This window comes from Carassius gibelio, chromosome A7 (genome assembly GCF_023724105.1).
Source record: "Carassius gibelio isolate Cgi1373 ecotype wild population from Czech Republic chromosome A7, carGib1.2-hapl.c, whole genome shotgun sequence".
Lineage (NCBI taxonomy): Eukaryota > Metazoa > Chordata > Actinopteri > Cypriniformes > Cyprinidae > Carassius > Carassius gibelio.
In genome coordinates this window covers 15,562,848-15,580,969 of record NC_068377.1, presented here as the reverse complement: position 1 = coordinate 15,580,969, position 18,122 = coordinate 15,562,848, and the positions used below count along the sequence as shown (strand labels likewise).

General features: G+C 36.7%; 1 protein-coding gene across 2 annotated transcripts in view; it reads left to right on the top strand.

The window, feature by feature from the left end:
- Nucleotides 1–18,122, top strand: part of LOC128016657 (arf-GAP with Rho-GAP domain, ANK repeat and PH domain-containing protein 2) — an 83,663-nt gene that overhangs the window by 22,093 nt on the left and 43,448 nt on the right. For both annotated transcript variants that reach the window (XM_052601334.1, XM_052601333.1), the window contains 3 exons: nt 1,610–1,730; nt 4,948–5,126; nt 13,087–13,193. In XM_052601334.1, the coding sequence (XP_052457294.1) occupies nt 1,610–1,730; nt 4,948–5,126; nt 13,087–13,193 (407 nt within the window). The remainder of the gene's footprint in view (nt 1–1,609; nt 1,731–4,947; nt 5,127–13,086; nt 13,194–18,122) is intronic.

Below are 18,122 nucleotides of genomic sequence, written 5' to 3'. Positions count from 1 at the left end.
GAGGAGATGATGCTCTCTCTGACCCCACTTTCTCTCTCTTTCTTGTTCGCAGTCGTAAGCTCCCTCCGTTTGTGAGCATCTCTTCCATGATCCCTTGGTTCTTCACTCATTCTCTCTCTATCAAGCAATCGCCAAGCTATCAGATTCCTCTCTCTTTCTCATTGTCTCTGCTTTCTCACTTTCTGTACTTCATCCGTTCTCTTACTGTCTATCATTGGCATTACCTCTTCCATTTGTGCCAGCTGAGGAGGGGGTCTCTCACTAAATCTTCTCTTCTATTTCTTTATGGACGAGTTCTAGAAATAGTGCAAGGTCATCATAATAATTAACAGCCAACTGAAATGGACAAATTAATCTTTCTCTTTTTCCCTCTCTTTCCCTCTTTTCCCTTGTATTTTCCCTGGCTATGTCACCCACTAGCTCTTCCTAAACCTAATGAACTACATCACTTCCCACTGTCTACATAGGCAGCTCTGTATCCTAAATGTATTAAACCTCACAATCAAGTATTTTGGAATGACCTACACAGGCGTAACTTGTGTGTTATATAAATTGCACTTTATAAGACTCAAATTACAAAACCCTAACTTGGTGTGCCTTGCATTTATCACTTTGCTTTGTGAAGGCAATTTCAAAATGAACTGCAATGTATGCAGCCCTACCTTAATATTCAACTAAAACAGTCTTGTCCCCTATGTTGCCTAAAATGTTACCTTCGTAGGCAGCAAACTAGGATTTGGAACAGAGCTCCCATCGCCCTTTCCTCCTCTTTCTTCATTTTCAGTTCTCAACAGTATTTGCCCTTTTCTATCCATCACATTCTGCCATTTCAGAGCGGCTGGAGTGCTGTGTATGAATTTTGTAAACTAAAGGAGGTCTCTCAGAGCTCTGTTGCTGCTTTGGAGGCTTATGTTGGTTTGAAGCACACAGAGAAATCAAACACTCTTTTCTAGCTCTGTTTCCCTCATCTCTCCCTACAAAACATCAGACTATAAATACTGGAGGGCCGAGCTTGTTAGCTGGGGACTGGAATTAGGAACCAGGCCTGCTTGAGTGTGTGAGTGTGTGCTTGACTCAATCCCTCTTTTCTTCCCTCTTTACTGTGTGTGTGTGTGTGTGTGTGTATGTATATATTAATTATATATATATTGGAAACAATGTATGACAGCGATGTTCAATATGTTTGTACATCATCAATAGATATAATATCAGTAATATCAATATATATCCAAAATGGGTATTATGTTTTGTAAGCACTTTGGTTTAGTGTTTTTGTTTGCTTTTTGTTTCTTTTTCTTTTGTGTTTTATGTTTAGTTTGCCTTCTATTTGGTTTTGTTTTATGTTTTTGTTTGGAGCTGTGCATCTAAAATGGGTATTTTTTGTTTGTTCAGTTTTTAGTTTGCTTTTATCTGGTTTGGTTTTGTGTCTTTTGTTTGATTTTTGCTTTTGTTTATTTTTATTTTTTCGTAAGTCTTTAGAAAGGAGTTCCTGAGAATATGAGAGAAAGATTCAGTCTCTCTGTGTCCAAACTTGTGACTAATGATTTGTAATCTGTGCATATGCACTTTGCACTATAAGTAATTTTTCTGTCTCCCTCATTTGTTGCAGGAGATGTACTCGAAGGGCCTGATACCTGTTTCAGCAGTTAAACAAGTTTGCGCTCTGGGTGAAAATAAGTTTGAGGTGGTCACCTTTGTAAGAACCTTTGTGTTTCGGGCAGAGAAAGAAGGTGAGCCTCTTTGCTTTTCTGTCTATCTCCCCATTTGCTAATCTTTTATAAACTAATTCACTCCCACTCTCACTCTTCTATCATCTTTTCACTCATATTTTTATCACCTTACCATCTCTGCTATAAGATAAGATGTTCGGAGTAGATCTTTCACTGCACACCAAATCAGAGACAGAGTAAAAGAGAGATGAAAAGCCAGCCAGACTCAAATAGATCACAATATTATGACACGGAACTGAAATACCCAAGATGATGATGATGATGATAACTTTAGATTTAAAATGTACAGTAAACACCCTGTTGGTGCATATAGTTTCCACACCATTGCCTGTGCATTTTTATGGGATATTTTTCTCAATATTCATTACATAAACTGCAATGAAGCTGGATTAAAAGACAGTTTTGATCATGGTTTAAATAGAGAGACTCGTGGTGTTTAAGGAGTAGCTTGTTACTGCAATTCAGGATCAATTAGCAGTGTCACCTTAGCAGTGTCATGTTGAGTGTCTGTATACCTAAGCATGCCGTGTATATTATCTCTCATTATTTGTAAATTAAGCAAAAAGTGAAGATCGGTGAGATTATTTAGCTTTTTCAGACACGTTGCAGTAAAAGGAAAAGGGTATAGGTGAGGAGTTCACCAAGAGCCAATCAGTTACAATGTTATTCAAATGGCCTGTGCTTTCCCCGCTGCAATGACTGTGGTACATCTGAGGTTGATAGCACTACTGTTTACCTTAATGTCTTAGAATATCAGCAAATAATGGCCTCCTCAGTACTTACTTTATCCCCAGTTCTTGTTTAATGGCCTCTGACCCATGGTAAGTGAATTAATTTGAGGGAAGTCAGTTTAAGCATGCATTTAACAGTACTTTCCACCATCCAAAAAAAAAAAAAAAAAAAAAATCAGAGACAGAGAGAGCACTGGTCCAATCAACTCATGCATCTTTAAACAGCCTCATAGCAGTCTGAAGGATTCATCAATCTTAAGATAAACACAAGAGAGGAGGAGAGAGAGAATAAATGAGTGAAAGAGCTGGAAATGGGTGGTCATGGGATGAGCACAAAAGATAAGAATGAGAATAGTGTTAGAGATTGAGCACACTGGGAATCATTTAGATGCGTGCACTCGTGTGTGTGTGTGTGTGTGAGAGCGTGAGCAAACCTTCATGGCTGTGTGCTATTTCTGGGGCAGTCCTTGGCTGTGCAGGTCTCTTCCTTCAGATAGAGTGTCATATTGTGGGAATAACAGTGTTTTCATGGATAAGGGGGATTTTTTCTTTTTTTGGCAGCCACCAATTTTGGAGGTTTGGGACTTTGAAAGTAATTGTTTGTAACTGTCTCTGAGGGTTTATTGGAAGCCTGTATAACCTGAATAATCTTTGCTCATGGCGATTCATGGGTGTTTAGATCTGCTGTCAGGTTGCTTTGAATGAGTAATCTGAACCAAACATGATTTTCACACAACTGGTCAAACTTGTGAAGTCAGTAAGAATTCCTGCTAAGAATTCCAAGGCTGCATTTATTGATCAAAAATACAGGATTGTTTGATGAATTGAGAGTTGGAAATAAATGGATTTATTTGAAATAGATAGTTTGTAATATTACATAAATTTTTTGTATCACTTTTGATCAGTTTAATGCATTCTTGCAAATTAAAGTATCAATTTCTTAATGATCCCAAACTATAATGCTTAAAAATGGAATCATTCTAATAAGCCAATGTTTGTCCATTTGACCCTGGTAACTGATATTAATCAATAAATAGTTATTTACACTTTTTTATGGTGTTATTTAATTATCACCTACAAGTGAAACTCGCAGGTAGCAGTCTTGGAATACAGCTTTAAACATGTCCATAAAGTGTTAGCAAAGTCATATTATCTCATCACTGCAGGGCTTTTTCAGTCTTTACATTTCCCTGGGCAGTGTGAGGAATACAGAATGAGATGTGAGAGTGAGACCATTAAAAAGAGTACCTTTGCCAAAATCTACCTCTTTCAGGTGTCTTTAGATTATACATATGAAGAGATCTCATTTAAACACGCCCCCACGTGTCTACGTGAAAATACTTTGTTTGGCCTTCCAAAAGATGAGACAACTAGAAATCAGTGGTTAAGTTGTATTTACAACACTGTTCCAGAACAGTTCAACCCAAATATTCAAGTGTGTGCAGCACATTTTATGGTGGACTGTTTCCTGAACCTGCAGCTTAGCCTACAATGTGTCAGTGATCAAAGACTCTTCTGAAAAGACTGTATAAAGTGGGGCAGTTCCAACTTTGCAAGGACAGTGGCGCTTCTGACTCACAGCCTTAAATGTCTTTAAATATGTTTTCATATTTAAAGACATTTCCACTGATGATTCAAACGTGAGTTTTGAGCAATGTAGAGTAGCTTGTCTGTCATTTCTCTGATCACAAATGAAGACATGGTTTTATGTTTACGCGGTTGATGCAAAATGTAAAAAGTAAAAGTATATATATATATATATATATAAGTATAAATCATTATAATCTGTTACTGTAATCTGTCCCCACTGGATGCAACAAATGGTAATACATGGCATCACAGTATGGTAAAGGGCATAACATTTTTGTAACATGCTTTGAGGTATTCGGCCAATCACAAGGCACTGGATAGCTGTCCAATCAGATATATTAAATATATCTGATGGACCAACACTTACATGGGTCCAAAAGACTCTATACAAAAAAACACTCACCTGTAATTAAATGAAATTTCACTCTCTCTGTTTCTACTACCCCCTTCTCTCTCTCTCTAGATGTGGCAGGTGCTGCAGACCTGCAGAGGATAAGAGTATCCAGCTGTTAATGTTTTTTGGCTAGTGTGTGTGCTCACAATACTTTTGTGCAAGCTCCTGTAGCACTATTTAAACACAGCACAAGAGAACCCTCTCAGGCTTCCTTCCCTCATCTCATACGCACACACAAACATAGAGGCAGACAGACACAATGCAATGAGACACAGGGGCTTTTGCGTACCTGCTTTGTTTGCAGATTTGAAAGTTTATAAAGTATAACAATAATATATTAGACACTTTTTCTTTCCCTTTTATTCCCATGGCATAGCGTCTCTCCACACTCGCACACTCGTACCTGCGCATTCGCTAACACACATCAAACAGAATGCAGCTTTCCTCCACAGGCACACATGCTTCTTCTTCTTACCTCTCCATCCTCTGTCTTCCCTCTAAGGAGAGCGTCAGGATTGGCTAGATGTTCTCCAGTCTGCTGTGAGCTCCCAGTCCTCCATTTCCCATCAGCCTCGCAAAAATAACACAAACAAGAGTGGCTATGTCGAGCTGCGTGGCCTCAAAGGAAGAGTCTACCTCAGCCTCATGAGAACCAGCTTCATACTCTGTAAAACAGACCAGGTAGATCTATATCAGTTTTTTCTTTTCTTTTAGACACTGTTAAATGTTGGTCTAGATTTATACTCCTGCTGCCTGCATGAGTTCAAAATAAGTACCACAGCTCAACAACCATGTGAAGGTTCTGTCTATCTATTTCTTGGCTGTCTGTATGTCTCTTTATCTGTCAGTTTCTACTGTATCTCTCTTATTTCAATAGCTAAGCCATTGCTTCTACTAGTCTGTATGACCTATGTATGCCTATATCTCTCTGTAAACTCGATTACTTTATTACTCTATAAATTAATATTTTTTTTCCTATTCTTCCTTAGTTTTTGTATATATAATTGTCTGTCCTTTCATCTATCAATCTGCCTGTCTGTCTGTCTACCTTCAGACTAGGGCTGCACGATTACCATATTTTCAGGACTATAAATCACACTTTTTTTCATAGTTTGGCTGGTCCTGACATGACATCCATAGACATGAATCAAGAGAAATGAACCAAGAGAAAACATTACCGTGTACAGCCAAGAGAGGGCGCTCTATGCTGCTCAGTGCTCCTGTAGTCTACACTGAAACATAGAGCGCCCTCTCGCGGCTGTAGACGGTAATGTTTTCTCTTGGTTCTTGGTTCTAAATAAATGCGACTTATATATGTTTTTTTCCTCATCATGACGTAATTTTGGACTGATGCGACTTATACTCAGGTGCGACTTATAGTCCGAAAAATACGGTAATCGCATGCGATTGTCATAGACAGAGCCGTAGTTCGCTGACAAACTACGCAATATCGCGTTCATAATCAAATGCGATTCATCTGCGATTATGAACGTGATATTGGGTAGCTTGTCAGCGAACTATGGCTCTGTCTATTAAGTGCTGCTCCATTTGAAAGCAGGTGATGGACATTTATCGTTAATCACAGAACCGGCTTTACTAACGAGACACGCATGACAATCACATGCGATGATTCGTGCAGCCCTACTTCAGACTTTACTCTGCTAAGCCATGGCTTTGACCAGTCTGTGTGTCTATTTATCTGTTGTCTGTCTGTTGCTCTCTATCTGTCTGTCTAGGGTGCCTATCTGTCTACTTTCAAGCTACATGTATCTATCTGTTTGCCTGTCTACCTTCAGACTACACTGTGCTAAAGCAGGGCACACATTACAAGATAATTAGGCCGACTTCGGGCTGAGTTCTCCCCTGTCCTTAGGTAAAGTCCCAATTGTCTTGATAGTTCAGCAGAATATCTTATAAGATATTTCTGTGGTGTGGGCAGTGTTAAGACCAATCTTTATGTCTGTCCATCCTTTGATCTTGTGTCGTGCCCTGGAGGGTCACTATCCTGCAGAGTTTAGCTTCAGCCCTCATAAAATCTCACCTGCCTGTATCTATCTAGTAATCCCGAAAGCACTGATTGCCTTGTTCAGGTGTGTTTAATTAGGGTTGGAGCTAAACTCTGCAGGATAGTTGCCCTCCAGGACCGGAGTTACCTATCCCTGATGTAAACTATTTATCTACTTAAACTTTATTACTCTGTTTAATTACTTAATTTTTTTTCTTATTCCCCCTTTGTCTTTGTGCAGATAATTAGGCACTGTTTTCTCAAGTAACTTAAACTAACTTAAACTTTAACATTTCATTTTTAAGAGTCTGTTTTTTTCTTCCTTTTCTTTGGGACTGAGCCCATATGCTGAGAGTGTAGTTATTACAATGCACACACAAGCCCTGACATTTTGCATGCATATGTATGTGATCTATGCCCAATTTGACTCAGTTTTAAATGAGATTAAGCTGAGAATGTTATTCTGTATGAATCGGCGGCATACACGCTCCCACACACTTTATTATCTCTGTTTGTCTTTCATTATTTTCCTTATTAGCACAAGCAAACATCTTTGTCTTCATTCTGCAAGGAAATTGTTTTTCGTCAGCCGATTTAACATGTGGGTGAGGGAAAGAGAAAGAGAGCAGTGATAATGGAAATTGATTGTATTGTTTTTGCATTAAATCCTGTCTGTGGCAATCACTCCGACAAGTGGTGAGAGAAATGGGAGGAAATGGAGGAAAAGAGAGTATGGGGGAAAGAAAAGGAATGAGGGAAAGAGTGAGTGAAAGAGGAACTGGGCAGAGAGAAAAGAATGGAGGGATAACGAGGAGGTGTAGAAAGCAGTGGCTGTTGAGGGATGAAGAAAACATAAAAGAGCAGAAAACTGGTGAGAAGGAGATGGAGAGAGAGGAAAAAGGTGTGGTGGTGGGTAGCTCAGGTCATGTTCAGTGAAGTGGAGTATTTAATTTAACAAGATGAACGAGCTGCCCATGATGCTTTTTTCCCTCCTTTCCATCTTGGAGAGGATGAAGTGTGCTGCCCTTCTCTTCTCTGAGGTCAGGCCATGAAGTTTTCCCAAGGTAATGAAAGTCAACCTAACAGGCAAGCCCAAGTCACGTGACACCGCAACAGTTTAGTGCTACATTAATTTTTGATTTCTGTACTTAGACTATTTACTCCAAAGAAAAACACCAAAATATCAAGCACATGGGCACTGGAATGTCACATTACAGAGTCTCTGATAACTAATGTTTAAAGTCTAAAAGGAAAATTAGAAGATGTCAGTGGCAATTCTACAATTTCCGCCTTGAGGCCTTAACACATTGTAATGGAGTATAGGCTGTATGTGTTGCAATTTTAAATATACCATGTCAAGTTCAAACTAGTTCAAAAGAAAAAAAAAAACATCTCAAAACCCCTGTTCTGTCCCTGTACTGGGACAAACAACAGTTGAAGCACATACGCGCATAATGGATTGACCAACAAACTGTCAATAATTTTTTCTTTTTCAAAGGGGAAAAACATACACAGTTTCACCTAATCTCATGTGAATCTTGAGTACCTATAAAGTAGTACTGCTTCCTTTATATATCCAAAAAGTCTTTAGTTTTATCATATTTATAAAAGAAAAATACAGCTTTCCGATTCTTTCCGGAAGAAGCAGAGCTTCTGGAGGCGTGCCGTGAGCTGAGCTATAATACTGATGTTTTGTGTTGTTTCCATTAACATATATTCACTTATGTGCTGATTTCCAACAAATCCTATGCAGCGCTGCCGACGATTTCGAAGGGCGTTGATGTCACTTATATCGTTCTGTTTTATTTAAAATGTTTGATGGGGAGGCAGCTGCTTTTGTTGTAATGTGCAAAACATTCCACTCTGCTTGTAACGGATCCTTAGGGTTTTCAAATAAAAGACTGGTTGCTGTTTTTATGTTGCGTTCAAGAAAAAGTAAGAAATGTTGAAGAAACAATAAGTTTTCATGTAAAACAAGTATAGAAACTGAAACGAATGACCTTGTCTTGGGCTGGTCATGACCTCACAGCGGTTGTGAGCACTTCTGAGTCTCAGTTTCTCACCCTCTCTCTTTACCTCTAACTATTATCTCACCTCCTTTTCTCACCTGACTCTATCTTGTTAGATTAGGTATGTGAACCCTATACACTTGTCTCTCTGAGGGAGTTTTCATTTTAATTAATGTAACCGAGATGGTTGACTCATAGATGTTAATGGACTTATGATACACGCAGATTTTCATTTATTTCCATCCATAAGACATTTTTCAGAAATATTGTGAATTATTTTTAAAAGACAAGTCTTGAGGCTAATGATAATAACTGTAATTATAGCTATAAATATAAATTGTTAACAGTTATTCTAATTCTATGAGATTATCAAAGTTCACACTATTACTAGGGGTGGGCGATATGACCAAAATCACGATATTAAAATTTTTATATCACGATAACGATATATATCTTGATATGTTTATTTTCAATACGTTTTTTATGATATTAAGATCTTTGATACCATAGAATTTTCATAAGCTTTGTCACCAATGTTGATATCAAACTAGTACAAGAACATAGTAATAATAATGAAACTCAAAGCTCACTGGAGATAAATAAACAGTCAGTGATGAAATAAGAACAAGTCACTAATTACAAGCAATAGGACAAAAACTACATTAAATAAGAAATACATTGTGTGAATGAATTAATCTTCACTGTGTAAGTTATATCTATCTATATCTATATATTGTGGTGGGAGGAGCAAACGACAGACATAGTGGACTATGTCTGTCGTCAGGCCTCGGAGAGGCTTTTATTAACAGAAAATAGTAAAACGGGATAAAAGTGGCCAAAGGGGGAGAGTGTCCAAAACAAACAGGGGATCTGGTGTGCTCGTCGTGCTGTGGGGTTCGTGTGGGTCGGGCAGTGTTCATGGAGGAAGGGTCCAGGTAAGGGGCGGAGTCCGGTGGCTTCTTCTAGCATCCGGTGATGAGGCTCCATTTCCATCAGGTGTGCCCCATCACACGCCGCCAGCCCTGGCTCATCCAGCGGCCCTCCTCTCTCACGCACCCACTCCTGTCGGGAGCCTGGTGAAGGGCGGCGATTTAGGACGGGGTGCCGATGATAATCAGGGAGGAAGCAGCTGACTCAATTATTTATTTATTTATTTTCTTCTTATTCTAGGACAAAACTTTATTGGCATAATTGTCAGATAAATGATAAACAAGCATGTTGTGTTTTCATTTAGAAATGTTTGAGTGTGATTGATTAATTCATCAACTAAACACTATAATATTTATAATTATGGTCTATTAATTAGCCGAAATAAAATGAAATATATGTACAGTTTAAACTGCATTGCAGCAAAAATTCCAGTCAGCATAATCAAAGCTTTATTGGCTTGTCGAGCATTTACAGCAGACTATTGTTTACAAAAGTATTCAGAACGTTAAGTAAAATGGAGACCAAAATGATGGGAAAAATGAATATAAATGAATAAATGAATATAAAATATAACCAATAATAATAGTCTAATAATAATAATAATATACAAATATTACGGGGAAAAGACGATCAGTAATGGACTTACAAGACTCTAGGATGAATACAAATGTTTTCTTAAAGGCCTATTTTATATTATGCACTTTATGTAACATTTATTCTTGATAAACTATATTAGAATGCTGACTATAGCATGTAATACAGTCTGGTAACCAATGGCAAATGGTTCATATAATAATTTAATAATGAAATATTTTCTATAATAAATAATATAATAATTTATTAATTTAAAATTAAATATTAATGTATAAATCTCTGATAATCCCGGGTTGCTATGGTCACACAGATTTTTTTACATGGCCACGAGAAAAATATGTAGTTCCTTCAACATAAGAAGTCATGGCCACGAGAAATGGATGTCATTCCCTTAACACAGCATCTCAAGGCCATGACATAAGGATGTTGTTACCTCAACAAAATGATTTCGTGGCCACGGCATAATATGAAATTCTCACTGGTTAATATGATGTTCCCACAAATTAATATCTTATGGCCATGACGTATTATCACATTCCTACGAATTATTATGGCCACGGTAAAACAAAGTGAACCGATAATGTCATCCCCCGGCACCCTAGGCAGAGGATTAAAGAAACATAACATTTTAATGGCTACCTACACTTTCACAACATACTTATATAAGGGGTGTAATGGTACACAAACATGACCGTTCAGTAGACACCTCAGTTTTAACATCATTGATGGTATGGTTTTGGTACATCAGGGGGAAAATAAAATGGCTTCTTTTTTAATTAAACAGTGGTTTACTGAAAAACTTGCTCTTTCTTCACATGGATTTAATGTTTATTATGTTTATATGTTTATTCTTGGAATTATTATAAGGTTACAATTAACAGAGCCCAAAATTTTATTTAATTACTATTTATTTTTAAACATAATAATCAACACTGCAGTTTTTAAATTAACTTATTTTTTGTTGAAATATAATCATTTACACTACCGAAGTTCTAAGCGGCCATGCATTATATATTTTTTTCCTTTTTGTTTTCTCGTTATAACGACTTAATTTTCTCGTTATCTCGACATAACGAAGTTCGTTTTCTCGTTATAACGACTTATTTTTCTCGTTATCTCGACATAACGAAGTTCGTTTTCTCGTTATAACGACATGACAGTTTTACTGTTGCTATAGTAACGAACTCAACTTTGACAGGCATCTGATGGACAGCCATGCAGGCGCTCTTACTGTAGCCTATATTTCAGCAAATTTAGCTTCGCCTAGGTAATAATGTCTACAATACTGTATATAAATAAAGGCTGATCAATCACTGTTGATTTTTCCAGAGACAGTACAACGAACATTTTGTTTTTTGTAATTAACATGTTTAAATGGCAACACCGCGAAATTAGAGCGGCTTGGATTAAACTCACTTTTCATTTTCCCTTTATTTGAAATAAAATTATATATAATTTGTAATTTGTAGTAGTCATTATATGATGTAGCAGATATCATGTGTGTTACAAGCTTCTGTTTGAAAAGAGCGTCCATATGTACGTGTAGTGTGTGTGTGTGTGTGTGTGTGTAGAAAAAAACGATTACATTATAGAACAAAACTGAATTAAATTAGCCTATGGATTTTACATATACACCACATCTCTCATCAATATGGTTAACAATAAAGATTAGTAATAAGGAAAAGAAGCACATCAGCCTACATCGTTAAATCCCATCCTACTGTAGATAAACAGAATACAGTGATGTCAACCTTGGTTTTGATAAGCAGTTATTTTATGACACAGAACGCGTTGGTGAAACTCATGCATCTAGCAGGAACTTAATACACAAAATATTCATATTGATTCAAGCATTTAACATTTATGAATTAATTAAATGTCAGTAATGAAGACTGCACAAATTATAGCGATCACGAGGAAGGTCCGCGTACAGTAAAGTGGATAGTGTACAACACCCCATCAGTTATATTCAGGTCTATAGTGCCACCTGCTGGCGCAGTTTTGTAACTTCTTAGAGAAATTTAAGTCGTTATAACGAGAAAACGAACTTTGTTGTGTCGAGAAAACGAGAAAATGAAGTCATTATAACGAGAAAACGAACTTCGTTATGTCGAGATAACGAGAAAATTAAGTCGTTATAACGAGAAAACAACAAGAAAAAATATTATAATGCATGGCCGCTTAGAACTTCCGTATTTACACAGTGGCTCTCATAACTTGTTTCATGACAGATTTAAGCATATATTAAATATTTAAGGCATCACTTACAGGTAAGTAAAATCGAATTATTATAAAATCTAATATTTCGCAAAATGCTGTTTTCTAGACTTAATTTCTCTTGTGAATTAATGAGCTGTGAAAATTGATTACTTGCACTGAGGTAAAGAAAAAAAGAATGAAAATAATGGAATAAATAAGTTTCTTATCAAAAGAAACAATATATAAAACTGGAAGTTTCCAATGAATGTGTACTCATGGTTTAAAACAATGCTGTATTTGTTCAGTACACAGGCACACTGAACCGAAAGACCCCTACCAAAAATGTTTCGATATGAATACATGTACCATTACATCCCTAATAAATAATGTCTTGAAAGGGACGGTACAGTAGCCACGTCCTTTTTTCTTTACTCTATAATTTCCTCTCAGAATCATCCCTTCTGAGAGGTTTTCATATTGCCATTACCCTTGAAGTATATGGTAAAGTCTGTAAATAAATGTTGCTGTGTGTTTCCTGATTGTTCTTGTGTGGAATAAACTTAATTTATTGAGACTCTGATCTATGGATCAGCAGGTATCCACCCTCTATTAAGCTCAGTGTCTGTCCTGTGTGCCCCTTTGACCCTTCTAACACTATAGTTTCCTTGCATTTGTAAGATTTTTGTAGTTGGCATATTTTTTCCCTTATTCACTTGATTTACTCCAGCTATGATGTTCTAAACAGACACACACAATGTTTGACTGTGAATGTTTTGGTCCACTGACATAGCAGTAACTGATCTGCTTCATTTACTCTACTCATTTCAGTTCCTGATTTTGGAATTTTAAAAAGTGGATATGAAAAACCACTGAGTGTTTTGATGTTTATGCTGGTTCTTCACAGGACTTTAATGCTGGGCTGGCCATTACTGTGGTGGACCTGACGGCTGCGTGTGTGAAACAAGTTGAGAGGAAAGGATTTGAGATCACTACACCTTTCAAATCCTTCTGGTAAACTGCTTATATTATATATTATATACTGTATATTAGCATAAAGCCAGGAAAAACAAGAAAGAAAAAGAAAAGAAAATCTCTTATCAGATTAAAATATTACCATAAATTGACTGTTAGATGTTGTTTTAAACTTTAATCTTGTATCCTTAAAAGAGATTTAAGCTTCTTACCTGGACTTTCTTAAGACAATTTATGCTTTACTTAATTATTTTAAGTTTCATTCGAGGTCATACTGTGAACAATCATTTATTTACACAAATGCCTCCAGATTATGAGTTCAGAGATGCTCAAAATTTCAACTACAGATTATGATTAAATAAACATTTATTTATTTCAAATAACGTCATTTGCATAATAGTTATTGAGGAAAATTTACTTCTAATGAAAGTAGCATTTTTGCTTGCATAATATCGTATAGACTAGCGTGCAGCCTACCTTGACAGCATTTTATCCCCTAGCCAAATGATATGTTAATTATAAATGTATTTTATTTCATTCTTTTTCTATTAAAAAACATCTGTCTAATATGAGGGACATTTCAATCCCATTTGTGTGTACTGTGATGAATTAGTTAAGTCCCTTTAGGACACAAAATAGGACAGGTTTATATGATAACTTTTTTAATTCTTATTTGGGTTTTTTTTTTCGATTGCCTGTGTTTCATGTCATAGCTATGCAAAGATTTGATTTCAAAAACAGTATCATAACTATTAAACTATTTCTTATGGTTTTAAATCTGTATTTAACCTCAGAACGATCTCAAAGTAAAAAGAGTTGATTTTGTGGTGGATGTGCTTTACAAATAAATTATTATCTTAATTCAAATAATCAATGAGTGTTGAGTAATATAAAGTAAATCCTGCCTGCTTAAAATGTTTTAAAATGTTTAACATTTGTAAGAAATTTTGAAAAGTAATCAAATGAAATCAGTTACATTAATTATTTGAAATAGTTACATACTTATTACATTTTAAATAAGTTAATTTGTAATCTGTAACCTATAAAATTTCCAAAGTAACCTTCCCAACACTGCTGATAATATGCAAACCTCAAAGATCAGTGAGTTCTGAAAAGAAGGTAATTGCTGTTCCAGTGTTGGATTGACCTATAATGTCATTTTAAAAACTTTTATTGATCTCCTCTTCACAACTGCACTGTATTCAAGTGCAAAGGGAATTTCAGAGATAGTTTTAAGTCTATGAAGAATTATGTAAGGATGGACACAAATCTGCACAATTTCTACATTCCCTAGGAGAGGGCGTCCTTTAATAATAAGTTCAAGAATGTGCTGAAGAGTCCTTAAACAAAATACAAAGAATATAAAATGTGTTGGTTGTAAAAAAAACAAGTGGTTGTATTTCCTCCAAAACCTCATTCTAAAGTTAAACTATGCTGGAGGGTGTATAATATTATGAGGCTTTTCTACTTCGGGTCCTGAAACATAGTTAGGCACCAGTGAGTTCCTAGTGACCTACAAAGTAAAGCAATGTGTTGTATGGATATTTATTTACTTTTTAAAACACAAGTGAGAGATGTCTATTAGTTAAAACATTCTGAATGCCTTCAGAACTGCCTTAATTCTTCGTGGCATAGATTGACCAAAGTGCTAGAAAAATTCCTCTGAGATTTTGGTCCGTATTGACAACGATTGCTTCACACAGATTTGTTAGCTGAACATCCATGATGTGTTTCTCCCTAAAAGTGTTCTGTTGGATTGTGTGACTACATAGACAGTTTGAGTAAACTCATTGCCATGTTTAAGAAACTTGTTTGAGCACCCAATGTGGTCTTCTGCTTGTGTAGTCTGTCTGCTACAATGTTTTTTGTGTGTTTTTCTGCATACTTTGGTTGTAACGAGTGGTTCTTGGCGCTACTGTTGCCCTTCTATCAGCTTGAACCAGTCTGGTCATTCTCTTTGATATCAACAAGGCATTTCACTCCCAGAGCTGCCTCTCACTTGATATTCTTTCTTTTTCAGATTATTCTCTGTAAACTCTAGAGATGGTTGTGTGTGAAAATCCCAGCAGATCAGCAGCTTCTGAAATACAGTGCTTGCATGGCACCAACAACCATTGTGATGGTCAAAGTCACTTAAATCAGCTTTCATCCTCATTCTGATGCTCGGTTTGAAACTTAGGTGATCGTCTTGATTATGTCTTCATCCCTAAATGCATCGAGTTGCATAAAAACTAGACATGCTGCGGTTGTCAGTGTTACATGGTTTGGTCGTACACCGATGACATTACTTGCCCACTGTGGCACCACCCCACTGTTGTTCACTACAGTCTGCTCTGCTTCATACTGACAGGGTTGGAAGGGCTGCCTGATGAAATTAACCCATACCAGTTAAAAACAGCCCAAAGTAGCTCAATTACCATATCTCAAATATCAAAACTCAAAATAGATAATTCCCATACCTGTACACATTTAAATTCAATGTTATGACCTTTGATCCATAAACACAGCTCAAAGGTTTTCTACAACAAGCTACAGGAGTCAGATTTCACTGATCATTGGTCGAGTTGGTGACTGACAAAACCATGGTGGAGGATTTACTGCTTAACAGATCCTGACCTCATTGACAAATACATTTTAAGATGCGGTTCAAACAGAGCACGTGTGATCACAGAATCGAAAGTTACAGTGAATAGCGAGAGCTATTTCAATACCCTGTATATTGATAACAGCTACCTGATGCCTGAAAATTATATATTAGAATGTTTGTAGGAACAGGTGGACACACAAATTGTGTGAGCAGGCTGGAGTGGAACACACACATTGTGGGAACAGACAATAATGGTCAGAACAGTCCCATGCAGGGCTCTAATGTATGTTTGCATCTGCACCATTATAGAAATAACTGTTTCTGAACCATTCCTACAAAATTCCAGATTTAAAGAATATAAAGTATTCACAACTTTTCTCGCATCTGTATCTGGAATTGTACATGAATTGTTTTAACCAAACCAGAAGTTAATAAACAAAAACATTTCTACATTTACATCCAATACTTAGTTTAACATTTCAGGAAAGGTGAAACTTTTGTCTTGGTTTTGATGTTCTTACTAAGTGATCGCACCAGCTATAATAAAATATGGATTAAATGGCTGAACTTTGTGAAAAGATTAGCATCATACAGTTGGTACTTTTACCTGTGTATAATGAAATTGAGTGCTTGCATAGCTGGATTATGTGAGATTTATCAAAAGACATAGGAAACTCCATCAATTTCTCCCTTTTGAGCCTTTTTAGTATCATTTTTTCAGAGTTTGTTGCCTGCTGTGTTATTTTCTAGCAGCCACTCTCTCATTATGACTGTCCTGCCGCTCTGATACTATCCATCTGAAGCACACTCATTATTGATCTTTTTTCTCTTTCTTTTTTTTTCTTTTTAAATATCAGCTTTGTTATAATGGCTGTACAATACAGGCATCGCTCACCTGTGACCCACCACAAGCTGATGTTTCCAACAAAGCAGCCATTTGCGGAGGCCTAATCGATGAGATGTTTTCGTGTTTGTTTTTTAATGATCCTTTTATGACTGATGTAGTTCCCCTGAAAAAAGAAAGAAAGACACAACAACAAACAATGAAAAGCTATCGCTTTCTTTTCTTGGCTGGTGCGCATTGTTAAAGATTTTTCCTCTTTATCTCTTAGCTTTGTTTTTGTGCACAGGACAGAATATTGATCTGTTTGTAGTTGCGTTCTGAACATTGAGCGATATGATGCTGGCCGACTATTTAGTATTAGCTGTTGGCAAAATAATTGGAATTTTTCAAAGAAATTATGTATCAAGGTCTCTGTGCTCAATTAAAATAATGGGCACAGAGGGGGTTATGATGGAAATGAAAGGCAGATTCAGAGCTGTTACTGGTTTTACATTTAAACTGCACTGGTGTTTGCCATTGTTATTTGTCTGCTACTTGACCTGGGCGCAGTGAGACGCAAACTGTTGTGTTTTAGGTCAGGATGTACCGGATTAACACACACAGACTCCTTATATTTGAGTCAGTGCTTAGAGAACTGATGGTGAAGAATTTCTGGCCCTGTCTTGAAATTTGACAATACCCGATTTACTATAGGCTTCAACTTAAAGAGCCAGTAAGATGAAAATTCTAAGCTTCCTATCACTGTTTTTAAGTCCTGTACATTAGGTTTAAATCCATTCAAGATTAAAAAACATTGTCATTTTGTCAAAATATCATTTTAAAATTACTTCAATTCTCAGAGATCCCCAAACGGTTCGCGCGAAGCTGTTCAAAAGATTCAGTTTCCTTAAACCCCACCTTTCGGCAGCATACTGTGTTCTGAATGGTCAACTAACGTAGTTTTGATTGATTGTTCCGCACACAACCTCACGTTAAACAATGCGTTAGCATCTGTTTGGGGAGAATTATGTCTTATTCCTCTCACCACGAAGCAAATAGTAAAATAAAAAACTTGAACAGTCTCGCTGCTTTTTCTTCTGTGTGGGTTTATTCAAGCCGCACGCTTCAGTTTGAATCTGAATAGCGTGTTCAACGCGTGGGTTTGGTCACATTAGATATAACGAAGAGAGACATGAAAAACAGACATCGCGTTGTTTTCATATGGATTACTTTATCACAGAATATCTGTTTTCAGCAGCACTTGTTTAGTTTTAAAGTAGACATGTCAAGCTTTCTATAGATATCTCTCTCATGTCTCTTCGTTGAGAATTCACGGAGTTACACTTCATTTTAATTACGTTTGTAAATGAAGATCAGCAGCGCAGACAGGCTGCAGACAGCACACATACTGATAAGAAGCTCGGGAGAAAACAAACACATAACTTCATAATCATACTTCGCGTTGTGATCTGGAGATGCTTGTTGGTAGAGCTGTAGTCAAGTCCGGCCTTGTCGAGTCCAAGTCAAGTCCAAGTCCAGGACTAGTCGAGACCGAGTC